This window comes from Gracilinanus agilis, chromosome 4 (genome assembly GCF_016433145.1).
Source record: "Gracilinanus agilis isolate LMUSP501 chromosome 4, AgileGrace, whole genome shotgun sequence".
NCBI lineage: Eukaryota > Metazoa > Chordata > Mammalia > Didelphimorphia > Didelphidae > Gracilinanus > Gracilinanus agilis.
Genome location: NC_058133.1, coordinates 106,781,912 through 106,805,012, shown reverse-complemented (window position 1 = coordinate 106,805,012; position 23,101 = coordinate 106,781,912). Strand labels below are relative to the sequence as shown.

The 23,101-nt window shown below is 41.4% G+C and overlaps 1 protein-coding gene across 2 annotated transcripts in view; it reads right to left on the bottom strand.

The window, feature by feature from the left end:
• The window catches only part of SOX13 (SRY-box transcription factor 13), a 78,006-nt gene that overhangs the window by 4,597 nt on the left and 50,308 nt on the right, over window positions 1-23,101 (bottom strand). Inside the window, exons 2-9 of one of the 2 annotated variants that reach the window (XM_044675762.1) lie at window positions 20,724-20,934; window positions 17,873-17,981; window positions 17,683-17,769; window positions 13,429-13,601; window positions 7,657-7,725; window positions 6,042-6,156; window positions 1,288-1,373; window positions 409-571 (exon numbers count right to left, since the gene is read on the bottom strand). In XM_044675762.1, coding sequence (XP_044531697.1) covers window positions 409-571; window positions 1,288-1,373; window positions 6,042-6,156; window positions 7,657-7,725; window positions 13,429-13,601; window positions 17,683-17,769; window positions 17,873-17,981; window positions 20,724-20,933 — 1,012 coding nt within the window. In that variant the 5' untranslated portion in view covers window position 20,934. The remainder of the gene's footprint in view (window positions 1-408; window positions 572-1,287; window positions 1,374-6,041; window positions 6,157-7,656; window positions 7,726-13,428; window positions 13,602-17,682; window positions 17,770-17,872; window positions 17,982-20,723; window positions 20,935-23,101) is intronic. The other variant, XM_044675763.1, reaches the window with a different exon arrangement.

Below are 23,101 nucleotides of genomic sequence, written 5' to 3'. Positions count from 1 at the left end.
AATTATTTGGTCAAGATTACAAAATTACAATCATTAATCATTAAATATAAACAATAAATATTATTAAATATCTAATAAAAATAAACTAGATATGTGGATATATAATTGATTACATATAAAATATATTACATATATAATAGATACTGATAGCCAATAATAGCTAACATTTATATAGTGGTTTTAAGATTGCAAATCATTTTACACATGTTTATTATCATTTAATCCTCGTAATAATTGGCAGCTTTGGAGCTAGACATCAGTCCTAGCAGTCAAGCCTGCCAAGCCAGTGTACTTCCTCTCATGCCTCATCTTACATTTGATCCTATTGTGCTCCCCTGGAAAATGGAGGGTGGAGAAGGTGGGAGGACAAGTGGGATGAATGAAGAGGTGTGTAGGCAGAAGGCATACCTAGAGGCAGGCTGGGCGGGCTGGCTTGGAGGTCCCGGGTAGGAGCCCCATGATTGGAGGGGAGGGGACCACAGGTGCTTATCTTCAGGTTGGGGGAGCTGGAAGTGTTGGGCAGCTCCGGACCTTTGGGCTTGGCTGTCAAGTTCAGAGGCTGTGAAGACTCCTGGGGGAAACCAAGACAGAAACAGAGAGGAAGGGGGTGAATGAACTGGAGACAGAGATCTGTCTAGAAGGAAATACCCAGGGATCAGTAGAAGGACAGATTCAAATACCTAGACAGAAAGACAGTAAGTGAGATGGGCATCAAATTACACAGAACCACAGATGGACAGCACACGGGAGAGAAAGGGAATGTGCCTAATGGTGGGATGTCCGAAGAGTATAGACAATAAGGATAAGAGATTTGGGAGAGGAGAGAGGAAAGGGAAAGAAGGAAAGAATTCAGGATTCAACATTTTTTTAAAATGTTAGGAATTGGTTTTACATATAATTGAGGGGAGGAATAAAATAAAATAAAATAAAAAGATTTGAGCCTAAGTAAATGAATATAACTGAGTCTTCCCAATTTTGTTATTTCTCTCTCTTAGCACTTTGCATTACCTCCTACACACCCACCCACCCAAAGAGAGAGCAAGAACAACCAGGAGCAGGAGATGAGATGAGTAGATGTCTCCATCCCTGGTTCCTTCCCAGGGAGCACCAGAAAATGCCCAGGATCCAGGCCAGCTTCCCTCCCTGGCCATGGTCACTCTCTCTGGACCCACCAGTCATGGAGGGTGGTGGCTGGAGTAGGCAGACTGAACCTCTCTCCCAGCTTGTCCCTTCCCCAATCCCAGGGGTTTTTTGTTGGTGGTTTTTTGGGGGGAAGGTCCATAGTACCTGGAGCGGGTGGTGGGCAGAGACAGCCCCAGGCCTCTTCACAGCAGGGGTAGGGGGGCTGTGCAGCAGCTGCAGCGGGTACTCCACTGTGGAAAAGGCAGCAAGGAGAAAAGTCCTGGATGAGCATAGAACAGCAGAGACCCTGCTTGACGAGGACTATCAGTGGCCAACACAGATGGACAGACGGAGGGTCCGGGCTCTTGTCTCCAGTTGGCCTTGAGCAGTTCTCCCACCCAGGGGCTGAGAAGTAAGCCAGGGCTACCCACTGACCGACCAGGGCCCCTGATCAGGATCAGGACCAGGACACACACACACACACACACACAGTCACGACAAACACCCAAGAGCTCTAGGCAACGTTCGAAACATCTAAGCCTCATCAGAGCTGATACATTCATTCATTCATTACAACAAACACTTTTTGAGTGTACACGGCATCGAAAGGGATACAAAGAGAAAATAAGACCCAGTCCCTGCCCTCAAGGAGCTTACAGTCTACTTGGAGAGACAGACAAGACCTAAACAATAACACAAAGCAGCAAACAGCGGGTGCCAAAAAGAGATGAAAACTCAGAGCGGTTGAACAGCCAGGATTGAAATTACAAAAGACAACTCTAAGGTCCCTTCTGGTCCTCAATCCCAGGGCTGTGACTGCTGCTTGAGAAGATCTGAGATGGCTGCAAAGACAACAGGATCATCTAGGCTGGGCCTTGAAGGATGCATAGAGTTCTCACAGTAGGACATGAGGGTCAGCCAACATTTCCTTCAACATGAGCAAAAGGGCAGGAATACATTCAGAGGGGTAAAGGAAAGGCAAAGATAGTTTTGAGTAGAAAAAGCAGGGTATCTGGAGTCAGAGAATCTGAGTTCAAATCCTGACTTTCCACCCTTAAAATTAAAAAAGTCACTTTACCACCCTTGGCCTCAGTTTCTTCCCCTACAAAACAAGGGAGTTGGAGAGATGATATTTTATCAAAACACTTCTGTTTCTAGGTGGGTAGGATGAGGCAAAGAGCTCTGGGCCTTAAATTGAATGATCCAGTTAAAGAGTTTGGGTTTTATTTTATAAATAAATGAATTAAATTAATAAATAAAATAAAATTTATTTTTTACAAGTCGACACTGTCAACTTTTGAGTCATGGAGTGACAGGATAAGTGCTGCACTTTTAAGAAAGATTTATTAATAATTTATTAATTAGTTTATTTAATAGGGGCTTAAGGGCCCTCTTTTACTTAGGAATCTAGAAAAACTTGTGGAATCATCCCAACAAGCAAACCTGTGTCCCTTTTATGTAAAACAATTTTTTATTATAGAATTATATTACTATATCATATATCATTATATAACATAATATTCTATATTTTTATTATATTGATTCAATATAAATGTATTTATGTTGTATATTGTAACCTTAATTTATAATTTAATTTTATAATTATGCATTATATAGAAATATAATTAATTTTATATTAATTTATAATAGTCATTTAAAACAGCTTAAAGCATGCCTCTTCCAGAAATCCTTCTTTGACTAATCCAGCTAGGTTCACCTTTATGGGGTGAACTCCCAGTACTTGGTGATTATGTTACTTATATCATAATTGGTCACCTTTGCCAAGAGAACCTCCATGTAAAAATCTATTTCTTTTCTTGGAGGGGGGATATTTCATGGGTGGGTGCTATATGTAGGAGTACTATAATAACAGCTGGTGCTTTCATAGCTCTTTTTTTTTTAAACCCTTACCTTCTATCTTAGAATCAATTCTAAGTATCAGTTCCAAGGCAGAAGAACAATAAGGGTTAGCCAATTTAGGTGAAGTGACTTGTCTAGGGTCACACAGGTAAGAAATGTCTGAGACCACAGTTGAACTCAGGACCTTCTTCCAGGCCTGGCTTTCTATCCACTGAGCCACCTAGCTGCCCTCTTTTATAACTCTTAAAAATTTTTTTTTTTTTTGGGTAAAAGCAGCTAGATGGCACACTGGATAGAATTCTGGGTTTAAGAGTTAGGAAGATATGAGTTCAAATTCAGCCTCAGCCACTTAGTAGCTGTGTGATCCTGAGCAAGTCAATTAACCTTTTTTGCCTCCAAAAGAAAAAAAAAAATAGGTGTACTTGTTTGTTTATTTTGAGACTAGGTCTCCCAGTCCTGCCCAGGCTGGAAGGAGGGCAGCCATTCCTGGGCTATCTCCCACTGCTGGCTGGTTTGCCCTTTCTTCATTGGCTTCGTAGTCTCTGCTGCCATGGCTCTTCCACCATGCTGACTCACAAGAACCTCAGATCGGGCTCTGGACCCCCTGCAAAACTCAATGATCCATCAGCCTAAGGCTGCTCAGTGGTGAGGCTTATAGGCACGAGCCACCACACCCAACTTATTAAAAATTGAAAAGTCTGGGGGCCAAGTAGGTGGCTCAATGGATAGAGCACCAAGTATGGAGATGGGAGGTCCTGGGATAAATCATGGCCTCAGATACTTCCTAGCTGTGTGACCCTGGGCAAGTCACTTAACCCCCACTGTCTAGCCCTTAATGCTCTTCTGTCTTGGAATCAATACACAGTACTGATTCTAAAGCAGAAGGTAAAGGTTTTTTTTTTTTTAAAGAGCTCTTTACAAATATTTTTATAGTCGCAATATACATAATTGCAAAATATCAAAAGCTCTGAAAGCAACCTAAATGTCCAACAATGGAGCTTTGATTCAAGAAATTGTGGTACTTTCACGTAATGGAATAATACAATTAAGGCCAACAAGAATGAGGGATACCCAAAGATCTAGAAAGAGTTGTATGAAATAGCACTAAATGAAAAGAACAGGTAGTAGTACACATTCACTCCCTGCCCCAGGAAGTCCAGTAAATGGGAATGACTGGACAAAGAATCCCGATGTTATGAGTGAGGGGAGGCAAACATTCCACCATGCTTTATTCCGACGAGATGAATTCATTTCAATGTAAAAAGTTGCTATGCAGGTTTGACTGGTTGTATTTCAATGCCAGCTTTATAACAAAACAATTTTCTTTTAAAACAAAAAAAAGCAGAGCCTATCCTTCCCCGTAGGTCATTCCCAAGTGCCAGGCATGGGCGGCGAGGCAAAGGCTTCCCCTCAGTCACTGACCAGCTGACCCACAATCAAGGCTGAAAGGAAACTAGCCAGTGAGCCATCAGGAACTCAAATCACTCTCCTTCCACCAGGAGCTCCTCTCCACCCTCTCTCTGTCTCCCTTTCCCTTTCCTCCTTTATCTCCATGATGGGGATATATATGTAAATATAAAATAATAGGTGGGGCAGGCAGGGGATAAGGCAGATCTGGGGAACCAAGTTTATGTATTATTCCTGTAGAGACCTTCAGGGGGCAGTTGTAGGGATTGGCATGACTCGTGGAGCAGCTAAAACCAAGAAAGAAGGAGGAAATGATATGCTTGGAGATAGAGACAGAATTTCAGACTGGATCAAATCCTCATGTTGTCCCTAATGGCCCCAGAAGCCAGGGGAGAAATAGCTCCTTATATATGTAAACCAAATGATGACAACAGACCATAGGTCCAAAGATAGAAGGGACCTCATTTTACTGATGGATCTGAGCTCTAGGGGAAGTTAAATGATTCACTCATAGTCATATAGAGAAGTGCCAGAGGTAGGATTTGAACTGAAGTCCTTTAACTACAGAGCTGACATTCTTTCCACTATGTTATGCTGCTTCTTAATCTTCTTATCCAACTCTTTCCTATATGTTTTCTTTCCCCTTCCTTTCTCCTTACCTTCCCTCCTTCCTTCCTTCCTTTTCTTTCTTCCCTTCCTTCTATCTCTCCTCTTCCTTCCTTCCATCTCTTTTCCTTCCTCCTTCCTTTCCTTCATCTCTTCCTTCCACTTCTCCTTCTCCTTCTTCCCTCCCTCACTTCCACTCTTCCTTCTTCTTTCCTTCCCTCCCTCCCTTTCTTTCCTTCCATCTTTCCTCTTCCTTCTCTCCTTTTTTCCTTCCTTCCACCTCTCCTTTTCCTTCCTCCCTCCCTTCCTTCCTTCCACCTCTCCTTTTCCTTCATCCCTCTTTTCCTCCCTTCTTTCCTCCTTCCCTCTCTCCCTCCCTTCCTTAAAAACCCTTACTTTCTGTCTTAATATCAGTTCTAAGACAGAAGAGTTGCAAGGGCTAGGAAACTGAGGTTAAGTGACTTGCCCAAAGTCACACAGCTAGGAAGTATCTGAGGTTCTCCCAACTCTAGGCGGGATACTCTATCCTAGCTACCCTTCCTATATATTTTCTGCAGCATTTTCCAAAAGGGCACTAGTGTTGGAGTCAGAAGAAGTGGGGATGTTAATCCCAGATCTTCTATTCATCGGTTATGCAGCCCTGGGCAAGTCACTTCCTGTCTCAGTCTCTGCTTATTCATTTGTAAAATGGGGATAATGTCTGACCTAAATTGAAATTGGGTAGATATTATTATAGACCATCAACTCCTTTAGGACAGTGATCACATGGCAGGTACTCAGTAATATTCATTGGATGAATGAATGATTTCATTTGGTTCGCTCCATCCCACTGTGAAATAAATACACAGGGAAATGCTTCTCCTGCTTATTGGACAGATGAAAAAACTGAGAACCCAGGAAGCTAAGGAATGTTCAGTGCTGCATAAGTCCATGGTAGTTCCAGGAATAGAACCAACATCTCCAGATTTCCAGTGTTCCCTCCAGAGATCAGAGAATCGGGGCTGGTTCTGAGACTCCCAACCTTCCTGTTAGAATCCCTCACTTACCTGGTTTACAAGGAATGGGCTGAATAGGTAGTGCCAGCTGGGAGTCAGGGGTGACAGGCATGGGCTGGTGGCTGGGAGGGAACGCAGGGATCATGACATAAGGCATGTTGACCTGCTGAAGGGAAAGAGACCCCCCCATGTGAGTTTCCTAGATGTGACAATTCCAGGACACATGTAAGAAGCTTCTCTACCTATGGTGTGAGGACAAAGCGTGTGATGCTTTTACTTCTAGTTGGTCAAGGGAACGGCTACTTTCTCCATATCTAGAGTTCTATGAATACCTAACTCTTATTAGGGAATTCAAATTATAGACCATATATTTAGAGACAGAAGGAAGCTTAGACCCCGTTTGGTCCACCCCCATTTTACAGATGAAGCCACTGGAGGCTTAGAGAGATGAAATTACTTCTCCAAGGTCAAACAGACAAGAATTGGCAAAAGTGGGAAACTCTGACTCCTAAATCCATTGCTTTTCCCACTGTACCAACTTGCCTTAGGGAAGCATTTACTCTAAGCCTCTCCTCAGGGAAAGAGAAAAAGAAGAAAATGAGGGAAGATGAAGCGAATCTGAGATTATTAAGAACTAAAAGGCACTTTAGAAATCACCTAATCCAATCACCTCGTTACATAGATGAGGAAGTCCTGTCCAAAAGTTTAGGTGATTTGCAAAAAGGTTACATGACTTCTATAGAGCAGAATTGGGATTTGGCCTGAGGTTTTTTGATTTGTTTTTAGGACAAACCTAATCTTTCCATTATACTACACAGGGACACTAGCAACCCTGATTATTATCCTGACTGCAGACCACCCCAACTTCACTTATTTCACCTTCTTTGTTCCAGTTCCATTCCCTAAGAGAGAGGTTCTCTCAGAAGCTTCCTCTCCACCCAGTGAGGTGGAGAAGAGAGATGGCTAACAGAGCAGCTTGCTGTGGAAGAGTCTCTAGAGATAGACAATGAATGTAGAGGATCTTAGACTTAGAGCTGGAAGGGATCTTACAGACCTTGGAAGACAATCCTTTCATTTTACAGAAGAAGAAACTGAGGTCTTGAAAGGGTGTGCCTTGTTCATGATCACCCCCTTATGGTAAGAGGCAGAATTTTATTTTTTAACCCTTACCTTCTATCCTAGAATCAATATTGTGTATTGTTCCAAGGCTGAAGAGTAGTAAGGGCTAGTCAATGGGGGGTAAGTGACTTGCCCAGGACCAAAAGTTAAGAAGTATCTGAATCACCCTAGTGTAAATATCAATAATATGGAAATAGGTCTTGATCAATAACACATGTAAAACCCAAAGGAATTGCACATTGGCTATGGGAGAGGGGTGGGAGAAGGGGAAGGAAAGAACATGAATCACGTAACCATGAGAAAATTTTCATAATTAATCAATAGAATAAAGATAAATTAAAAAAAAAAAAAGAAGTATCTGAGACCAAAATTGAACCCAGGTACCTCCCAACTCCAAGTTTGGTGCTCTAAGCCTTGTGCCACCCAGCTGCCCCTTTAAGAGGCAGCGTTTGAACCTTGGTCTTCCTGACGCTGGCCATGATTCCATGCTGCCATGCCTCCCTTACTCCCAACCCACCCCTCCTCTGACAACTCTGGTTCTCTTTACCTGTATCTGCTGCTGTAGGAGGTTAATCTTGTGCTGTTGCTGGATGAGCTGCTGCTGCTGCTTTGCTATCTGGTCACAGGAAGGGGTGGGGAGGAAAGAGAGGGCCGTGCCCGATTAACTCTCGCATGCCAACATCTCTCTCCAGTGGGAATGTCCCAGCCCTTCAGAATGGCCACCCTGAACCCCGGCCCTATCCTTGATGCTGGGGCAAAACCACAGAACCTGCAAGCCAACCTCATCCCACGTAGAACCTCTTCAAAAGGGAGGCAAATAGAGGCAGTCGTCGAAATTTCGGGATTGACTCTCTCCTTGAAAGGATAGAGTCACCCAGAAAAATGAAAAAGAGGAAGCAATGAAAAAAGTGGAACATGTTGGCTTGGAAGTGGTCACAGAATCTCAGAGAATCTCAGACCTGGAAGGGCCCTCAGAGGTCCCCTACTCCTACCAGCTCCTGAACAAAAATCAACTAAGCAATGTACCAGATCGCTAAATGGGGAAACACACTACTTTCCCAAGCAGCCCATTCCAATTTTAGATAGCTTTTAATGGTTAGGGAGATTTTTTTTTCTTCTACCAAGGCTAAATCTTCTTTTTTTGCCACTTCTGTTCACTTTATTTATCTGGTTCTGCTCTCTGGGGATGAGCAGACTAAGTCTAAACTCTTTACTACACAGCAGCCCTTCAGATACTTGAAGGCAACTATCATATTCCCACCACCTTCAAGTGATCTCTTCTCAGGGGTAAATGAACATCTCTGAGTCTCACAGAGCAATGATTTCTGGTCCCTTGACCAATTTGATGTTCCTGCTTTGGCCAGTCTTCAATGGCCAGCTGAAAATGTGGCAGCAAAAACTGGACATAGTATTGTAGATGGGGTCAGACCAGAGCAGGATACAGCAGGACTATTAATGCCCTAGTTTGGGACACGACACCTTTTTTATGGCTGCCCAAGATTGCATTAACTTTCTTTGGCTGGCACTTGACCTAGCTGACTCACGTTGAGCCCATCATTCACTAACCTCCCCATTGCCACCTAGCCACGTATTCCCTATCTTGTGCCTGTGAAAATGTTTTTTTTGAACCCAAGTATAACCCAATTAAATGTCTTCTTATTAGATTCAGTCCAATATTCTAGCTTGTCTAATCTTTTTGTCTCCTGACCTGGTCATCCAGTGTGTTAGCTATCCTTCTCAGCAATATATCCCATCCAAATTGGATATGTGTGCCATCTATGGCTTTATCCAAAGCAATGATAAAAATATTAAAATGGCACAAGGACTCCTGAAGTCCTTCACTAGCAACCTCAGGCCAACATGAGGCCAAACTGTTAGAGAGTATTCTTTTTGATCCTACTATTCAATAAATTCTGAATCTATACGATCAACTAGCCCACTTCTTGCCATATTTTCCACAAGAAAAGAATGAGAGATATAATTTATTAAATTATATAAATATAATAATTATATAAAAAAATAATTTATTAAAATCTAGGTAAGGAATCAAGAGTAGCAGAAAGAAGCAAAGTGTTATTGTTCAATTATATCTGACTCTTTCTGACCCCATTGGGGGTTTTCTGGGTAAAGATACTGGAATGACCTGCCATTTCCTTCTCCAGTTCATTTTACAGATGAGAAAACTGAGGCAAACAGGTTTAAGTGACTTGCCCAAGGTCATACAACTAATAAGTAGCTGAGGCCAGATTTGAACTCAGGACTGACTTCTTGACTCCATTGTGATGGGCAATGGGCAGTGATAGAAGTGGGACCCTCATGTTCTTAAATCCTGTATTTCTCACTAGCTTCAGCATTAGTCAAGCATAAATTGCAAAATCTGTATTATTAATCAGTTAACCATTCTTTATTATTAATTAGCTGTACCGGTTCTGTACTTTTCTGTTCTGTACATCAGCTTTGTGCTGTTCTGTATTATTAATCACTTGTATTGTCCTGTATTTACCTTAGTTCTGAACTGTTGGGCATTATTAATTGCCTATAGTGGTTGTCTACTGTACTATATTCTCCCAATGTTCCTACGTCTTTGATGAAGGCATTCCAGAAGAGTAGCAAGACCTCTCCTACATTGATAAATGATGGCAAGTGGGACAATGGGGGGAAACCTGGGACATGTGCACTAAGGGCTCTGGCAGTCCAGGGGAATCCCCCAAACCTGTACAGGCTCCTTATTCCCTTTCTGCTATCCTCAAGATCACCTCTGAGGTGTCAAGACCCCAAACCACACGACTACCCACCTTCTCAAAGCACATTTTCCAATATTTTCTCCTTGTAACACCCCATAATGCCCAGGAGTGGGCTATTCTGGGAAATTCCCTGGAAAGGAAGGTGATAAGCCCCAGATTCCTCAATAAATGCACAAACCCTGATCCACAGCTGGGGCTACTCCATCAATTCCAGGGCTATTCCATCAGCCCTTCAGCTAGTCTACCAACCTCTAGACTATTTTACTAGTCCCTAGGCCAGTGTAGGTCTATGGATATGGGGGACAAGTTCTGACAGGAGAGGACCACCTAGTGCCCAAGGAGAGGTTGTGAACCAGAGCAAGAGGAAGTCCCTGGCCCATACTGGGACCGAATTCATGTAAGGTATGGGAAAAAGTGCCAAGATTCTTTGCTGTCTACTACACAATTCTGGATCACAGATCCAGGGCAGACCAAAAAGGGGAACTGCCACCAAGTATGACTTTCCAGGCTAAGGTTAGGATCAGTTGCAGGCCCGGGAAGTATACTGAAAGAGGACCATGTTCCAAACCAAAAAGAGCTGGATCTCAGTTCAGCTTCTAGTCTCAGTCCTCAAAGAAACCCTCAAAGGAATACCCAGGGTAAATCCCTAACGAAAAGATATCCTGAAACTTTATAACTCAGAACCAGCAGTTTCCCAGTAGGCTGATGGTGGTTGAGTCCAGCAACATTTAATAGTTCCTCAAACTGAAGCCCAGGTCAGAAACTTATAGAGAGAGAGCTTAGACCAAAGGAACAAAAATTAAGACTTTTCCCTAGATGAGACTACTTTTGGAGAGTTGAAAGCTTACAGGTCTCCAGCTTGAAATCCTAGAATAACACAACACTCTTGATCAAGAAACTAGAAACAGAACCAGTCCAGACTTTTCCTCCAGAACAGCACAGAGCTGGGCCCTAATAACAAGAAGCATACTAGAAGAATGAGCAATCAAAAAAATAAAAATAAAAAGCACACATACAAAGCCATTATGGTGACAGGGATATGAAAAACAAAACCCAGAAGAAGAGAATGATTCCAAAACATCTATAAGCAGACTCAAAAGAAAAACACAACTTGGACAAAGATCCAACTAAGAAGATATGAAGCAATAATTTGAAATAGTTTTAAAATGCTTTTGCCACTGAACTGAAAGCACTAGAAGAAAGAGCTGAAAAAGAATTAAGAGCTATAGAAGATAAAAAAAACAGAAAGGCAATTAATAGCTTGGCACAAGAGTACAAAATCTTGCCTAAGCAATAAAATCTCTAAAATTAGGAATGGCTAAAATAGAACACAAGACTCCATGAGAGAACAATGAAAGTCAAAAGACTTTTTTTAAAAAATGGGAGCAAATGTAAGATATCTCATAACAAAAACAAGCAACAAAGAAAATAGATTGAGAAGAAAAAAATCTCAAACTACTTAAAAACTATGAACAAAAAAAGAACTTAGACATAATTAAGAAAAATTTAAAAACAAACAACTATCAAAATCTCTTAGAAGAGGAAATGTAAAGTAAAAAAATCCATTGGTTACCTCTAAAAATAAGTCCCAAAATGAATATTATAGCCAAAATTGAGTTTTAAGAACAAAGAAAAAAGGCAGCAAATAGCTAGAACAAAAAGAATTCAAGAACTGAGGAGCTATAGTCAGGATCATATATGAGTTAGCAGCCAGCACCATTAAAGAGCAGAGAGCTTGGAATATGATATTTTAGGAGGCAAAAGATTTATAGCCAAGGATATCTTACTGACTCAGCAAATATGAGTTTAATGCTGGGGGGGGGGGGGCGGGATTTTTAATGAAATGTAGAACCTCTATGCATTCCTGTTGAAAAGACCAGTTATAAAGAAATTCATTAGTTCAATCACAGGAGAAAAGACAAACATTAAAAAAAGTAAACAGAAAGAATGGGACAAAAAAAAAGGATAAACCACTTAAATTGAAATGTGTAGAGATAATATATGTGTCCCCTCTGACCTCAATCATCATCAAGGGTCATAGGGTGTCTAATTAGATAGAAGACCTTAGATTAGTTCTATTAGGCCTTGATAATCTTAGAAGAATGAAAAAAGAAAAGAGGAATGCATTGAGGTAGGAAAGAAAAAAGGAGGAATGGGGAAATTATCCCACATAATCTGTGCCTTTATACAAACGAGGACCAGAGAGACTTGTCACTTCAATCTAACTTTCATCTAAACTGGTCACAATAGAAAACATTTCTCTCTCTCTCTCTCTCTCTCTCTCTCTCTCTCTCTCTCTCTCTCTCTCTCTCTCGTTGAGTACAGAATTATAATTCACTCAACAAGGAAATAGGAAGGAAAAGAGAAAGGGAGGAGGAATTAGACGGAAAAAAGATAGAATAAGAGAGAATTTAGTCCTGAGCAAAACAAACTTTAACTAAAAGATGTACAAAAATATTTATAGCTCTTTTTGAAGTGGCAAAGAAATGAAATCTGATGGGGCCTCTCATTTGGGGAATGGCTAAACAAGTTATGGTATATAGATGGGATGGGATACTACAATGTTATAAAAAAATGAAAAAGAGAAATGATTTTAGAGAAACCCAGGAACACTAATGTAGAATGAAGTAAGCAGAATCAGGAAAAGAATTTATACAATTATAGCAAAATTGCAAATACAAAGAATTTTGAAAGACTTAGGAATTCTGATCATGATTCTAGATGACTTAGTAATGAGACATGAGACCCAACTCTTGAAATAGAAACGAAGGACTTGATGATAAATGAGACATACATATGGGTGTATGTTGGGGTGGGAGGGAGAAAGGATAGATTTTTGATGATTGTAGAAAATTAAATATAATTTAAAAATAAAATTTAGGTAAACTAAATCTATGACAATGCCTGATTTAACTAGAAAATCTATCAAGTATGAACATGAAAATGGTCTGGCATGGCCTGATTTCAAAAAGTTTTCTATGATCAGAATTTCCTCTTCTAGATAATTCAATAACCATCTTTTTAATAATATGCTCTGGAATTTTTCAATGAATCAAAGTCAAAAGCACTACTTTCTTCTCTTCTTTTGTCTTGTCTGACTATCTGTCTGTCTCTCTCCAAAAGCAGGTTTTTATGTGCCCAACTTCCCACCTCTAGTGTCTCTCCTTTTCTCTAAAATCAGCAATGTATAGTCATGTAGTAACTTAAACTCAGGGCCAACCAAGAGATCTCTTACTATCTCCCTACCTATCCCCTTGATTTTACTGTGCATTATCCATTTGCGTTCATCTTGGTCTAACTGGAAATTCCTGGTTCTTGAAAATATGCTTAAAGAGTGGATATCCCCTCCCTGACATACACACATACCTCCCTCCAAATGATTGCCCCACAAGTCAAGTCAATACATGAAATCTAGAATACTAAAATTACTTTTCCCCATTCTCTAAGCAAAGTCCTTCATGGTTTGGGTTGTCTGGGTCTTATCCTCAAGCTTCTATCCCTTCCCCTGAATACACCCCACCTAGCAAAGACTAAATTCCCACACCTCAAAGAGACGAGGGAGAGATAAGTCTTACCTGCTCTTGCTGCTGCCTGGCTAGTTCCATCTGTTGCTGCTGCTTCTCAAACAGCATGGCCGCCATATTCTTCTGCTCCGAGTGGGCTGTCAGGAGCTGGTCCCGCAGAGTGGACAGTTGATGGATCATAACCAGGAGTTGAAGTTCCTTTTCTGCCAGGCTTTCTTGGGTCCCTGCTCAAACAATAGATACCCCTCATCAGTCAAACAGATGGTAAGCCAGACTTGGATCTGTGCTCCTTTTCAAAGCAAACCCTTCGGTACTTGGGATCTCTTGCCTAATACAGCATCCCAGACCTACATGTTCAGCCTCTTTGGGTCCATTCCCAAGACATGCAATCAGAGAGCTATGATGGAATATAATACCACAGGGAAGGCAGGGCAAATAGGCCCCCCAGCTTCACTGCCCAATAGCCCCAGTCATTTAAAAAGATGAGCAGCACACTGTTTTACCTCGTCCTCTAGTTCTCTTTCCCTTACAATATACCAACTGTTTTCTTGTCTTTCCTCCTTTTAGGGTTAAGGTCCTTGAAAACAAGAGTTTAAGAAATTGGTGGAAGAGTGCTGAATTTGCTCCAATTCTTCTTATTATTTATATGACTTTGAACAAATCATATAAGTCTTCTACTTATTATTTATGTGACTTTGGACAAGTCACTTAATTTCTCGAAACCTTAATTTCTTCATCTGTAAAATAAATGGGATAGCCCAGATGACCTTGAAGGTCCAGTCCATCTTCAAATCCAGGATCTTAAGTTATATCTAACCTTGTATCCTGAGTCCATAGCAAAGTTCTTTGCAAATGGTAACTACTTAATAAGTGTTGACTAAACCGAATCAAAGAAGAGGCAATCACATAGCAAATCAGTGACTAAGGATGCATTAGAACTCAGTTTTTTGGACTCCACAGTTCTGTGCCCATCTGTTAAAAGAATTACTTTAGTAGGTCAATAAATAGTTATTGAGCACATACTATGTGCCAGGAACTGGGCAAAGGAATAAAGAACACAAGAGACAAGGGCAGCTCAATGGATAGGGAGCCAGGCCTAAAGAGAGGAAGTTCTGGGTTCAAATATGGCCTCAGACACTTCTTAGCTATGTGGCCCTGGGCAAGTCACTTAATCCCCATTGCCTAGTCCTTATCACTCTTCTGGACACAGAAGGTAAGGATTAAAAAACAAACAAAAGACAAGTCAATGGGATCCTAGATCCACAGTTGAAAGGAACCATATAGAGATCATATAATCCAACTCCTCGTTTTACAGATGAGGAAACTGTGGCCCATAGAGGTTGCATGGCTTGTTCAAGATACAAGGTAATGAGTGTTAGTTCTCAGAATTTGAACTCGGGTCTCCAAACTCAGAATCCATTGCTCCTTTCCCTGTAGCACACTCCAAGCAAATCCTCTGCCAGGCCTTATCCCCATGAGAGCAAGATAACTCAAAAGATTTAAGCCCATCTGTATCCAAAGGGGTTGTAATTGGTGAGAAGACTAGTATAAATAATGCAATTGTTTTTGTGGTTGGTTTTAAACTCTTACCTTCTGTCTTAGAAGCAATATTGTGTATTGGTTCCAAGGCAGAAGAAGAGAGGTAAGGGCTAGGCAATGGGGATTAAGTGACTGGCCCAGGGTCATACAGCTAGGAAGTGTCTGAGGGCAGACTTGAACCCACATCCTCCCCACTAGATGCCTGGTACTCTATCTATTGTGCTACCTCGCTGCCCCATCCCCACTAACTATTGTTGCATATCTATCCTCCCTTTTGTAGCTAAACTCCTTGAGAAAGCCCTCAACAAAAGCCCCCCAACAACAAATACCTTCACTTCCTTTGCTCTCGCTCTCTCCCTTACTCTCTCCAGTCTGGCTTCCATCCTCTTCATTCTACTGAAATTGCTCCCTCCCAAGTTACCAGTGATTATTTCTTAATCCCTCAGTATAATGACTTTTACTCAGTCTTCATATTTTTTGACCTTTATGCAGCCTTTAATGCTCTACATCATTCTTTTTTTTTTTTTTTTGAAACTTCTTTTCTCTTAAGTTTTTGGAACACTGCTCTCTCCCGATTCTCCTCCCAGCTATTTGGCCATTCCTCGGGTCTCCTTGACTAGATCTTCATCCAAGTCGTGACTGCTGGCCATCGGTGTTCCCACAGCGCTCTGCCCTGGGCCTTCTTCTCTTCTCCTTCTATGTACTTTTCTTCTTTTTTTTTTTTTAAATCCTTACTTTCTGTCTTGTGTAAGACAGAAGGACTTGCAAGGTCTAGGCCAATAGTTAAGTGATTTGTCTGAGGGCGCGCAGCTAGGAAGTATCCGAAACCAGATTTGCCTCCCAAATCTAGTGCTCTATCCACCTTGCCAACCATCTGTCCCCCCTCCCTTATTTTTTTATTTATTTTTTAAGCTTTTACTTTCTGTCTTAGAATCAATACTGAGTGTTGGTTCCAAGGTGGTAAGGCCTAAGCCATGAGGGTTAAGTGACTTACCCAGGGTCACACAGCTAAAAAGTGTCTTAGGCTAGATTTGAACCCTGGATCTCCCTTTTCTAGTCCCAGTTCTCAATCCACTGAGCCAGCTAGCCGTATATGCATCCCCCTCTATATTATTTCCTTTGATAGATTCATCAGCTCCCATGGATTCACTTTGCACCTCTCTGCTAATGACGCTCAGATCCACCTTTCTAATCCTGACCTCTTTGCTAACATTCTTTCTGTGTATACATTTTTTAATTTATTATTTAATTACAATTGACATTCTTTTCCTCTTAAACTTTGAACTCCGAGTTCTTTCCTGGCCCCATCTACTAAAAAGGCAAGCAATATCATCAATTATACATGTGAAACCATGCAAAACAAATGTCCATATTAGTCATATTGCATCTGCTAATAGTCAGCCTCACATCTCCAACTGCCTATTGTATATCTTGACCTGAATTTTTGTAGACATCTTAAACTTAACCTGTTCAAAACTGAACTCGGAGGGGCAGCTGAGTAGCTCAGTGGATTGAGAGCCAGGCCTAGAGACAGGAGGTCCTAGGTTCAAATCCGGCCTCAGACACTTCCCAGCTGTGTGACCCTGGGCAAGTCACTTGACCCCCATTGCCTACCCTTACCACTCTTCCACCTATAAGTCAATACACAGAAGTTAAGGATTTAAAATTTAAAAAAAAAAAAAAAACTGAACTCGGTTATCTTTTCCCTCAAATCTTCCCCTCTCTTGAATTTCCCAATTACTATAGAAAGTACCACCTTCCTCCCATTCACCTTGACAAGTAAACTAAGTGCCACCCTCTAATCCTCACTGTCACCATCAATACCCAACTATTGCCAAGGCCTATCAATATCTTTTGTCTCTTGCATATGCCTCCTTCTCTCGTCTGATACGACCACCATTATCTTTATGACTTCATGCCTGAGCCATTACAATAGGCTGCCAATTGCCCTGCTTGTCTCGAGTCTCTCCTCATTCTCGTCCATCAGCTCTCAAAGTGATCTTTCTAAAGTTCAAATTTGATTGTCATCCACCATACAATAAACTCCAGTGGCTCCCTATTGCCTCTAAGAGCAAATATAAGATCATCTATTTGGCATTCAAAGCCCTTCAGAATCTACCCTTCTTTCCAGTCTTCTTATACCTTACGTCTTCTGCTATATACTGTGATAAATGTACTCTGCCAACCATGTACTCTGCCCTCCTTATTATACCTCAAAAAAGACACTCTATCTCCCAGTTCTAGGCATTTCACTGGTAATTTCCCCCCTTCCCGCTAAGCCTAGAATCCTAGTACTCCTCAGCTCTACCTCCTACCTTCGTGACTTCCCCATGAAGTCCCAGCTCCAATTCCACCTTCTACAGAAAATCTTTCCCAACCCTCCTGTATTCTAGAGCCTTCCCTCTGTGGGTTATTTCTAATATATCCTGTATATAGTTCATACAGTTATTTGCAAATTGTCTCCCCCATTAAGAGTGTGAGCTCCTTTTTAAAAAAAAAAAAGAAATTATTTTTTATCCTTCTTTGTATTCCCCAGTGCCTAGGACATCATAGGCACTTTAACATTTGACTGAATGACTCTGGACATTCCCCCAGGTCTCATTATTCCTCCTATTGCTGGGTCAAAAATATTTAGGTCCTCCCACTATTTTGCTTCCATTTCCCTGGCCAACAAACTCAAGAAGATGGCACCGACACTCAGCTTGATTTCCATAAAAACCATCTCTATGCCTACCAAGTCCTCTCTGCTGAAGCAGAGATTCTCACCTTTAACATCTTTGGTTTCCACAGTGCTTCTTCCCAGAAGCCTCTCTCTCCAGTCACTGGACAGAAGCTTCTCAATGGTGGGCATAACTGAAAAGATATGAATAGATGAGAAATAGTCTTGGCCGATATCTCCCATCACTATCTCTGGGAACCCTGAGAAACCCACCTCTGACCTTGACGAGGACCTTACCTTCTTTCAAATTCCTGTTGAAATCCAGCTTTTCTTGGCTCCCAGTGGCTGGCTCAGACCCCGACCTCCTAGGTTCTGGGTGTCCGTCGCTCCTCGGGGACCCACAGTCCTGTAACACAACCCATCCCAAACTGTCACTAGGGTGTTAACTGTCTTACAGACACACACATACAAAGGCACACCCAGAGGGAAGAAAGTAGAGAGGTTTTTTGGGAGGAGTGGAAGAAAGGAGGCTGAGCTTTAGATAACATGAACTGGAATAGCTCTTACATCTGCCTTTCTTACATGGGATTTTCCAAGCTCCCAAACAAGGAAGAAACAATCTCCACTGCATTTTGGCTAAAGTCAAAGACACTTTATTCAGGTCACAAGCAATTGCCGGGAGAGAGACCAACAGTTTCCTCTGTCAGTCAGGTGGGCTCTGCTTAAAGTAATTGACAGTAAAACAAAAGACAAAAGAAATACAGCCAGAGAAAAGAGTAAGGTTTTCAGTTTTCAGGTATGCTTTCATAGTATTTAACAAAAGGAAATGATGATAAAATGGACACAGTCTCACAAAGACCTGGTCAGTGGTTCTGGCTTATCAAGAAGGCATGACATGTCCCTAATCCTATAATTCTTTCTTTCTTCTTTTTTAATAAAACTCTCACCTTTTGCCTTAGAACTAATACTAAGTTTTGTTTCTAAAACCTAAGATCAGTAAAGGCTAGGAAATTGGGATGAAAACAATTTGTCCGGGGTCGCACAGCTAGGAAGTATCTGAGGCCAGATTGGAATCCAGGTGCTCCTGATTTCAGGTCTGTTGGTCTGTCCTCTGTGGCTCCTAGCTTATGTTATGTTATAAAAATTTTTTCTTTCTATAACCCTATTATTCTTACAAAGAGTAAGAGGTCTAGAGCTGGAAAAGACCTTAATGACCACCCAGTCCAACATCACCCAGTTCATTTTTAAAAGGAGGAAAATAAAGCCCAGAGAGATTAAGTGATTTTATCCAAGCTCAGAGCATGATGAAGCATCAGAGGCAGTATTTGAATCCCAGGTCCTGTCTCCAGAACACCTGAGAAATTTAGGAGACCTTAACATTGGTAAGTTTCCACACTAACCATCTAGTACTCCTACCCTCACAGGGCTGAGATTATTGCTGTGTCTATAGTCTAAAGCAGTGGTTCCCAAACTTTTTTGGCCTACCACCCCCTTTCCAGAAAAAAATATTACTTAGCCCCCTGGAAATTAATTTTTTTAAATTTTAATAGCAATTAATAGGAAAGATAAATGCACCTGTGGCCATCACCGCCTCCTTGGATCGCTGCAGCACCCACCAGGGGGCGCTGGCACCCACTTTGGGAATCACTGGTCTAAAGGATCTCTCCACCACATATATAAAACCCTTTCCATCCAGCCAAGCCAATCTATTCCTCAGCCCCTTCCATGTGCCTTATGTCAGCTCTCGCTGTTCTCCCTTCAGAAACAACCCCCCTTCATCCTGATGATGATCGGGGTCTAACCCAGCCTTCAGATCCCTCCTCAAATCCTACCTTCTTCCACGAAGCTTTCTCTGACCACCCCAGCCTCTAAGGGTCTCTCCCTCCTCCCATCTCTCATAGCGGTTATTGTCTGTACCCTTCATCCGGCTCTTTAATTATAAGCCTTGAGACATCTTTTGAATAGAATCATAGAATATTTTAGAGCTGGAAGGAACCTTAGAGAGCTTCTAGTCCAACCCCCTCATTTCACGGAGAAAAGAAGTGTATTGTTGTCTCGTATGGTGATTTAACTCTTGGATGTGTAATAAGACTGATTTCCAAGAGTCACGTGGAAAAGGAGTTTTCGGTACTGCACAGCAGCTTCTTAGATAATCCCCTATACCTCTCCCGTTTCTCAATCAGCCTGAAACATAAGAAAGAGAAAGCACGGGGCGGCGGAAGGAACGTTGGCTCTGGAATCCGAGGAGCTGAGAGCAGACCCCGCTCTGGGTCTGTCTGACTTGGGAGGGTCTCTTGAGCTTTCTGGCTCTCGGTGTCCTCCTACGTTAAATGTGGAGGTTGGCTCAGGTGGCCTGACGTCTATCCCTCTAGGTTTATTCTTGGGGCACCACAAAATAGTGGCCACATGCTAAGAAGTGGATTATATTTCCTGTTTTCCTATGGTGCCAGGCACAGTGAGTCTGCTTTCAATGAATGAATGCCATGTCCCTATTAGGGAGGCAAACATAAAAAGCGATAATAATGGGGCGGCTGGGGAGCGCAGTGCCAGCGTGGAGTCAGGACCTGGGTTCAAACCTAACCTCGGACACTTTCTAGCTGTGTGACTCTGGGCAGATCATTTCATTTCATTCCATTTCATTCTGCTAAGACAGAAGGTAAGGGCTTGGGGAAAATGCAATAGTAACAATTCACATTTATATAGTACCTTAAGATTTACAAGTTTTTCCCCACAGGAAGCCTGTGAAGTAGAAAGTATAAATGTTATTATACCCATTTTATTGACTATCTTTTGTACAGTGAAGGCGAGTGGCCTGAGAGGCAGTGTGTTATAATGCAAAGAACACTGGATTTTACATTCTCAGGACCTAGTTTTACAACTTCCCAGGTGAGCTGGAGTAATTTACCTCAGCCCGCCAAGCCTCAGTCCTCTAATGTGTGAAATAATGGGGCTGGGTCTCTACTGTCCCTTTGTAGAGATGAATCCAAGTTCTAAAGAAAGCCGCCTCCACCTGAATGAAGAATGAAGCCACGTGGGTGAGTGCTCCTGCCCCAGCCTATGATTCCACACTCAAGTGTGTGAGTGTGAAGCTCTAAAGACAAGAAGAGGGAAACTGAGGCTGGAACAATCTAAGGGTAATCACAGTCACCTGGGGTGGGCCACTTGAGTCAGCTCCATCCTGGGGGGCCCGGGCTGGGTCTCCGGTCAAGGGTTCTGCAGCAGAGGCTGGCACCTGCTGCTGGCCAGGTGGAGCCTCCTGGCATATCTCTTTCTTTTCTTCTGCCTTGACAGTGCAGTTCACCATGGTCCCAATGCCATCGAGTGCCAGCTGGGGAGAGATGGGGCTCCTCATGGACATCCTGCCAAAGAAAGATGGGAAGGAAAAAATCAGAAGGAGACCCACCTAAATTTTAGAAGCCCCAGATCACAACCAAGTCCCTCAACTTCCAATATACCACATGTGGATATCCCGGGTCAGAAATCTACATTCTATATTCTGTTCAAAAAGTTAAAAAAGGGTGGTCTCCTATATGCAAATTCTACAATGGAGGAGTCACTGGGGAAGGGGAGGAGAGCTTTAAAAAGCTTTTATATAGTGCCTAATATATACCAAGCACTATGCTAAATGCTTTATAAATATTCTCATTTAATCCTTACAGAAACCCCATGAGGTAATAATAATGATAGCTAGTCATTTACTATGTGCCAGGCACTGTGCTAAGTGCTTTACAAATATTATCTCATTTGATCTTCACAATAATCTTAGAAGGGAGATGCTATTATTATTATCCCCATTTTACAAATGAGGAAACTGAGGCAAACAGTTTAAGTGATTTGCCCAAGGTCAGACAATGAGTACAAATCTGAATCTGGATTTGAGCACAAGATTCCTTAGTGCTCTATTCACTGTTCCATCTAACTGGTATTTCTGTTTCTGAATAAACTAGTTTATGAAAATTGAGGATTGCCTTTGCTAACAATTCCTCATCAACTTAGTCTCTAACATCTTCACTGCTTTGCTTCAGTTTGGTTTAGCAGAAAGAATTCTGGAATTATATATTTGAAAAATCTAGGTTTGAATTGTGGTTGTAAAGCTGTTAGCACAGTTTCTGGCACATAGTTGGTCCTTCATAAATGCTTATCCCTTTCCTCTCTCCTTTATTTGAAAAAAAAGAACATTAAAGGTAAAAAGGACCATTTAGTTTTCTTATTATTATTCAGTCATCTCAGTCACGTCTACTCTTCTCAACCCCATTTGGGATTTCTTGCCCATCCCATGGCCCTCATTTTTCTCTAAGAAAATTAAGGTAAAAAGGAAGTCAAATGACTTGTCCAACATCAGACAATTAAGTAACATAAGAGCTTGTGTTTTTGATGTTCCTTATACAAGATCATAGTATTTCCCTACTTGTATGATCATGGGAAATCACCTAAAACCTCAGTTTCTCCATCTCTAAAATGAAGAGATTGGGTTAGGACAGTAGTTTTCAAAGTTTCTTCTCATGGTTCTCATGACCCTTTCAAGGGATTCCTTTGAAGTCAAAACTTATTTTTATAATAATTGTAGTTGTTGTTTGGTCATTTTTCAGTCATTTCCAACTCTTTATGAATCTATTTGGGGTTTTCTTGGCAAAGATACCAGTGCGTTTGGCCATTTTCTTCTCCATGAAATGGAGACAAACAGTTTAAGTGACTTGCCCAGGGTCACATAGCTAATAAGTATCTGAGACCAGATTTGAACTCAGGAACATGAGTCCTCCCAACTCCCAGCCTGGCATTCCATCCATTGGCCATCTTGATTTCCCAATATACTTAGATATTATTTGACTATTAAAATGCTTTCCTCTTTCAAACCACACATCTATGTGGTATCAGATTTTCTTCCTATAGTTCAACCAAAACAATATGTACCAACAGATTGAATACAGAAGCAGACAGAAGAATCCAACTGTCAGACATTAAGACATTTGCAAAAATATGTAAAACATTGTTATCCTTTTCACTATTTTTAAATGCATTTATTTTATTAAAATACTATTTGTTAACATGGATTGGGTTTATTACTTTCAAATGAATTGATATTTTTTTAATTATCAGTTTTCATTTCAAATTCAGCAAATATTGATAGAGAGATATCGGGAGAGAGAGAAAGAGAGAGAGAGAGAGAGAGAGAGAGAGAGATCACACAAAAAAAGATCTTTGGGGATCCTCAATGATTTTTAAGAATGTCAAGAGGACCTAAGACCAAAGAGTTTGAGAACTGCTGGGGTAGATGATTTCCAAGGTTCCTCTAATTCTGATAATGCCATGATTCCCTTCTCTAAGGTAACCTTTCTTTACCACTGGCTAGAACCAGTGACGAGTCCTTCTAGGTCGCTCAGCTACTGTGGTGGATAGAATATCTTCCTTGGAGTCAGGCATGAGTTCATATGATCCTGACTCTTATGAGCTGTGTGATCTTGATAAATCACTTAACTTCTCTGTACTTCAGTTCCTTCATCCATAAAATGAGGATAAATAAACTTG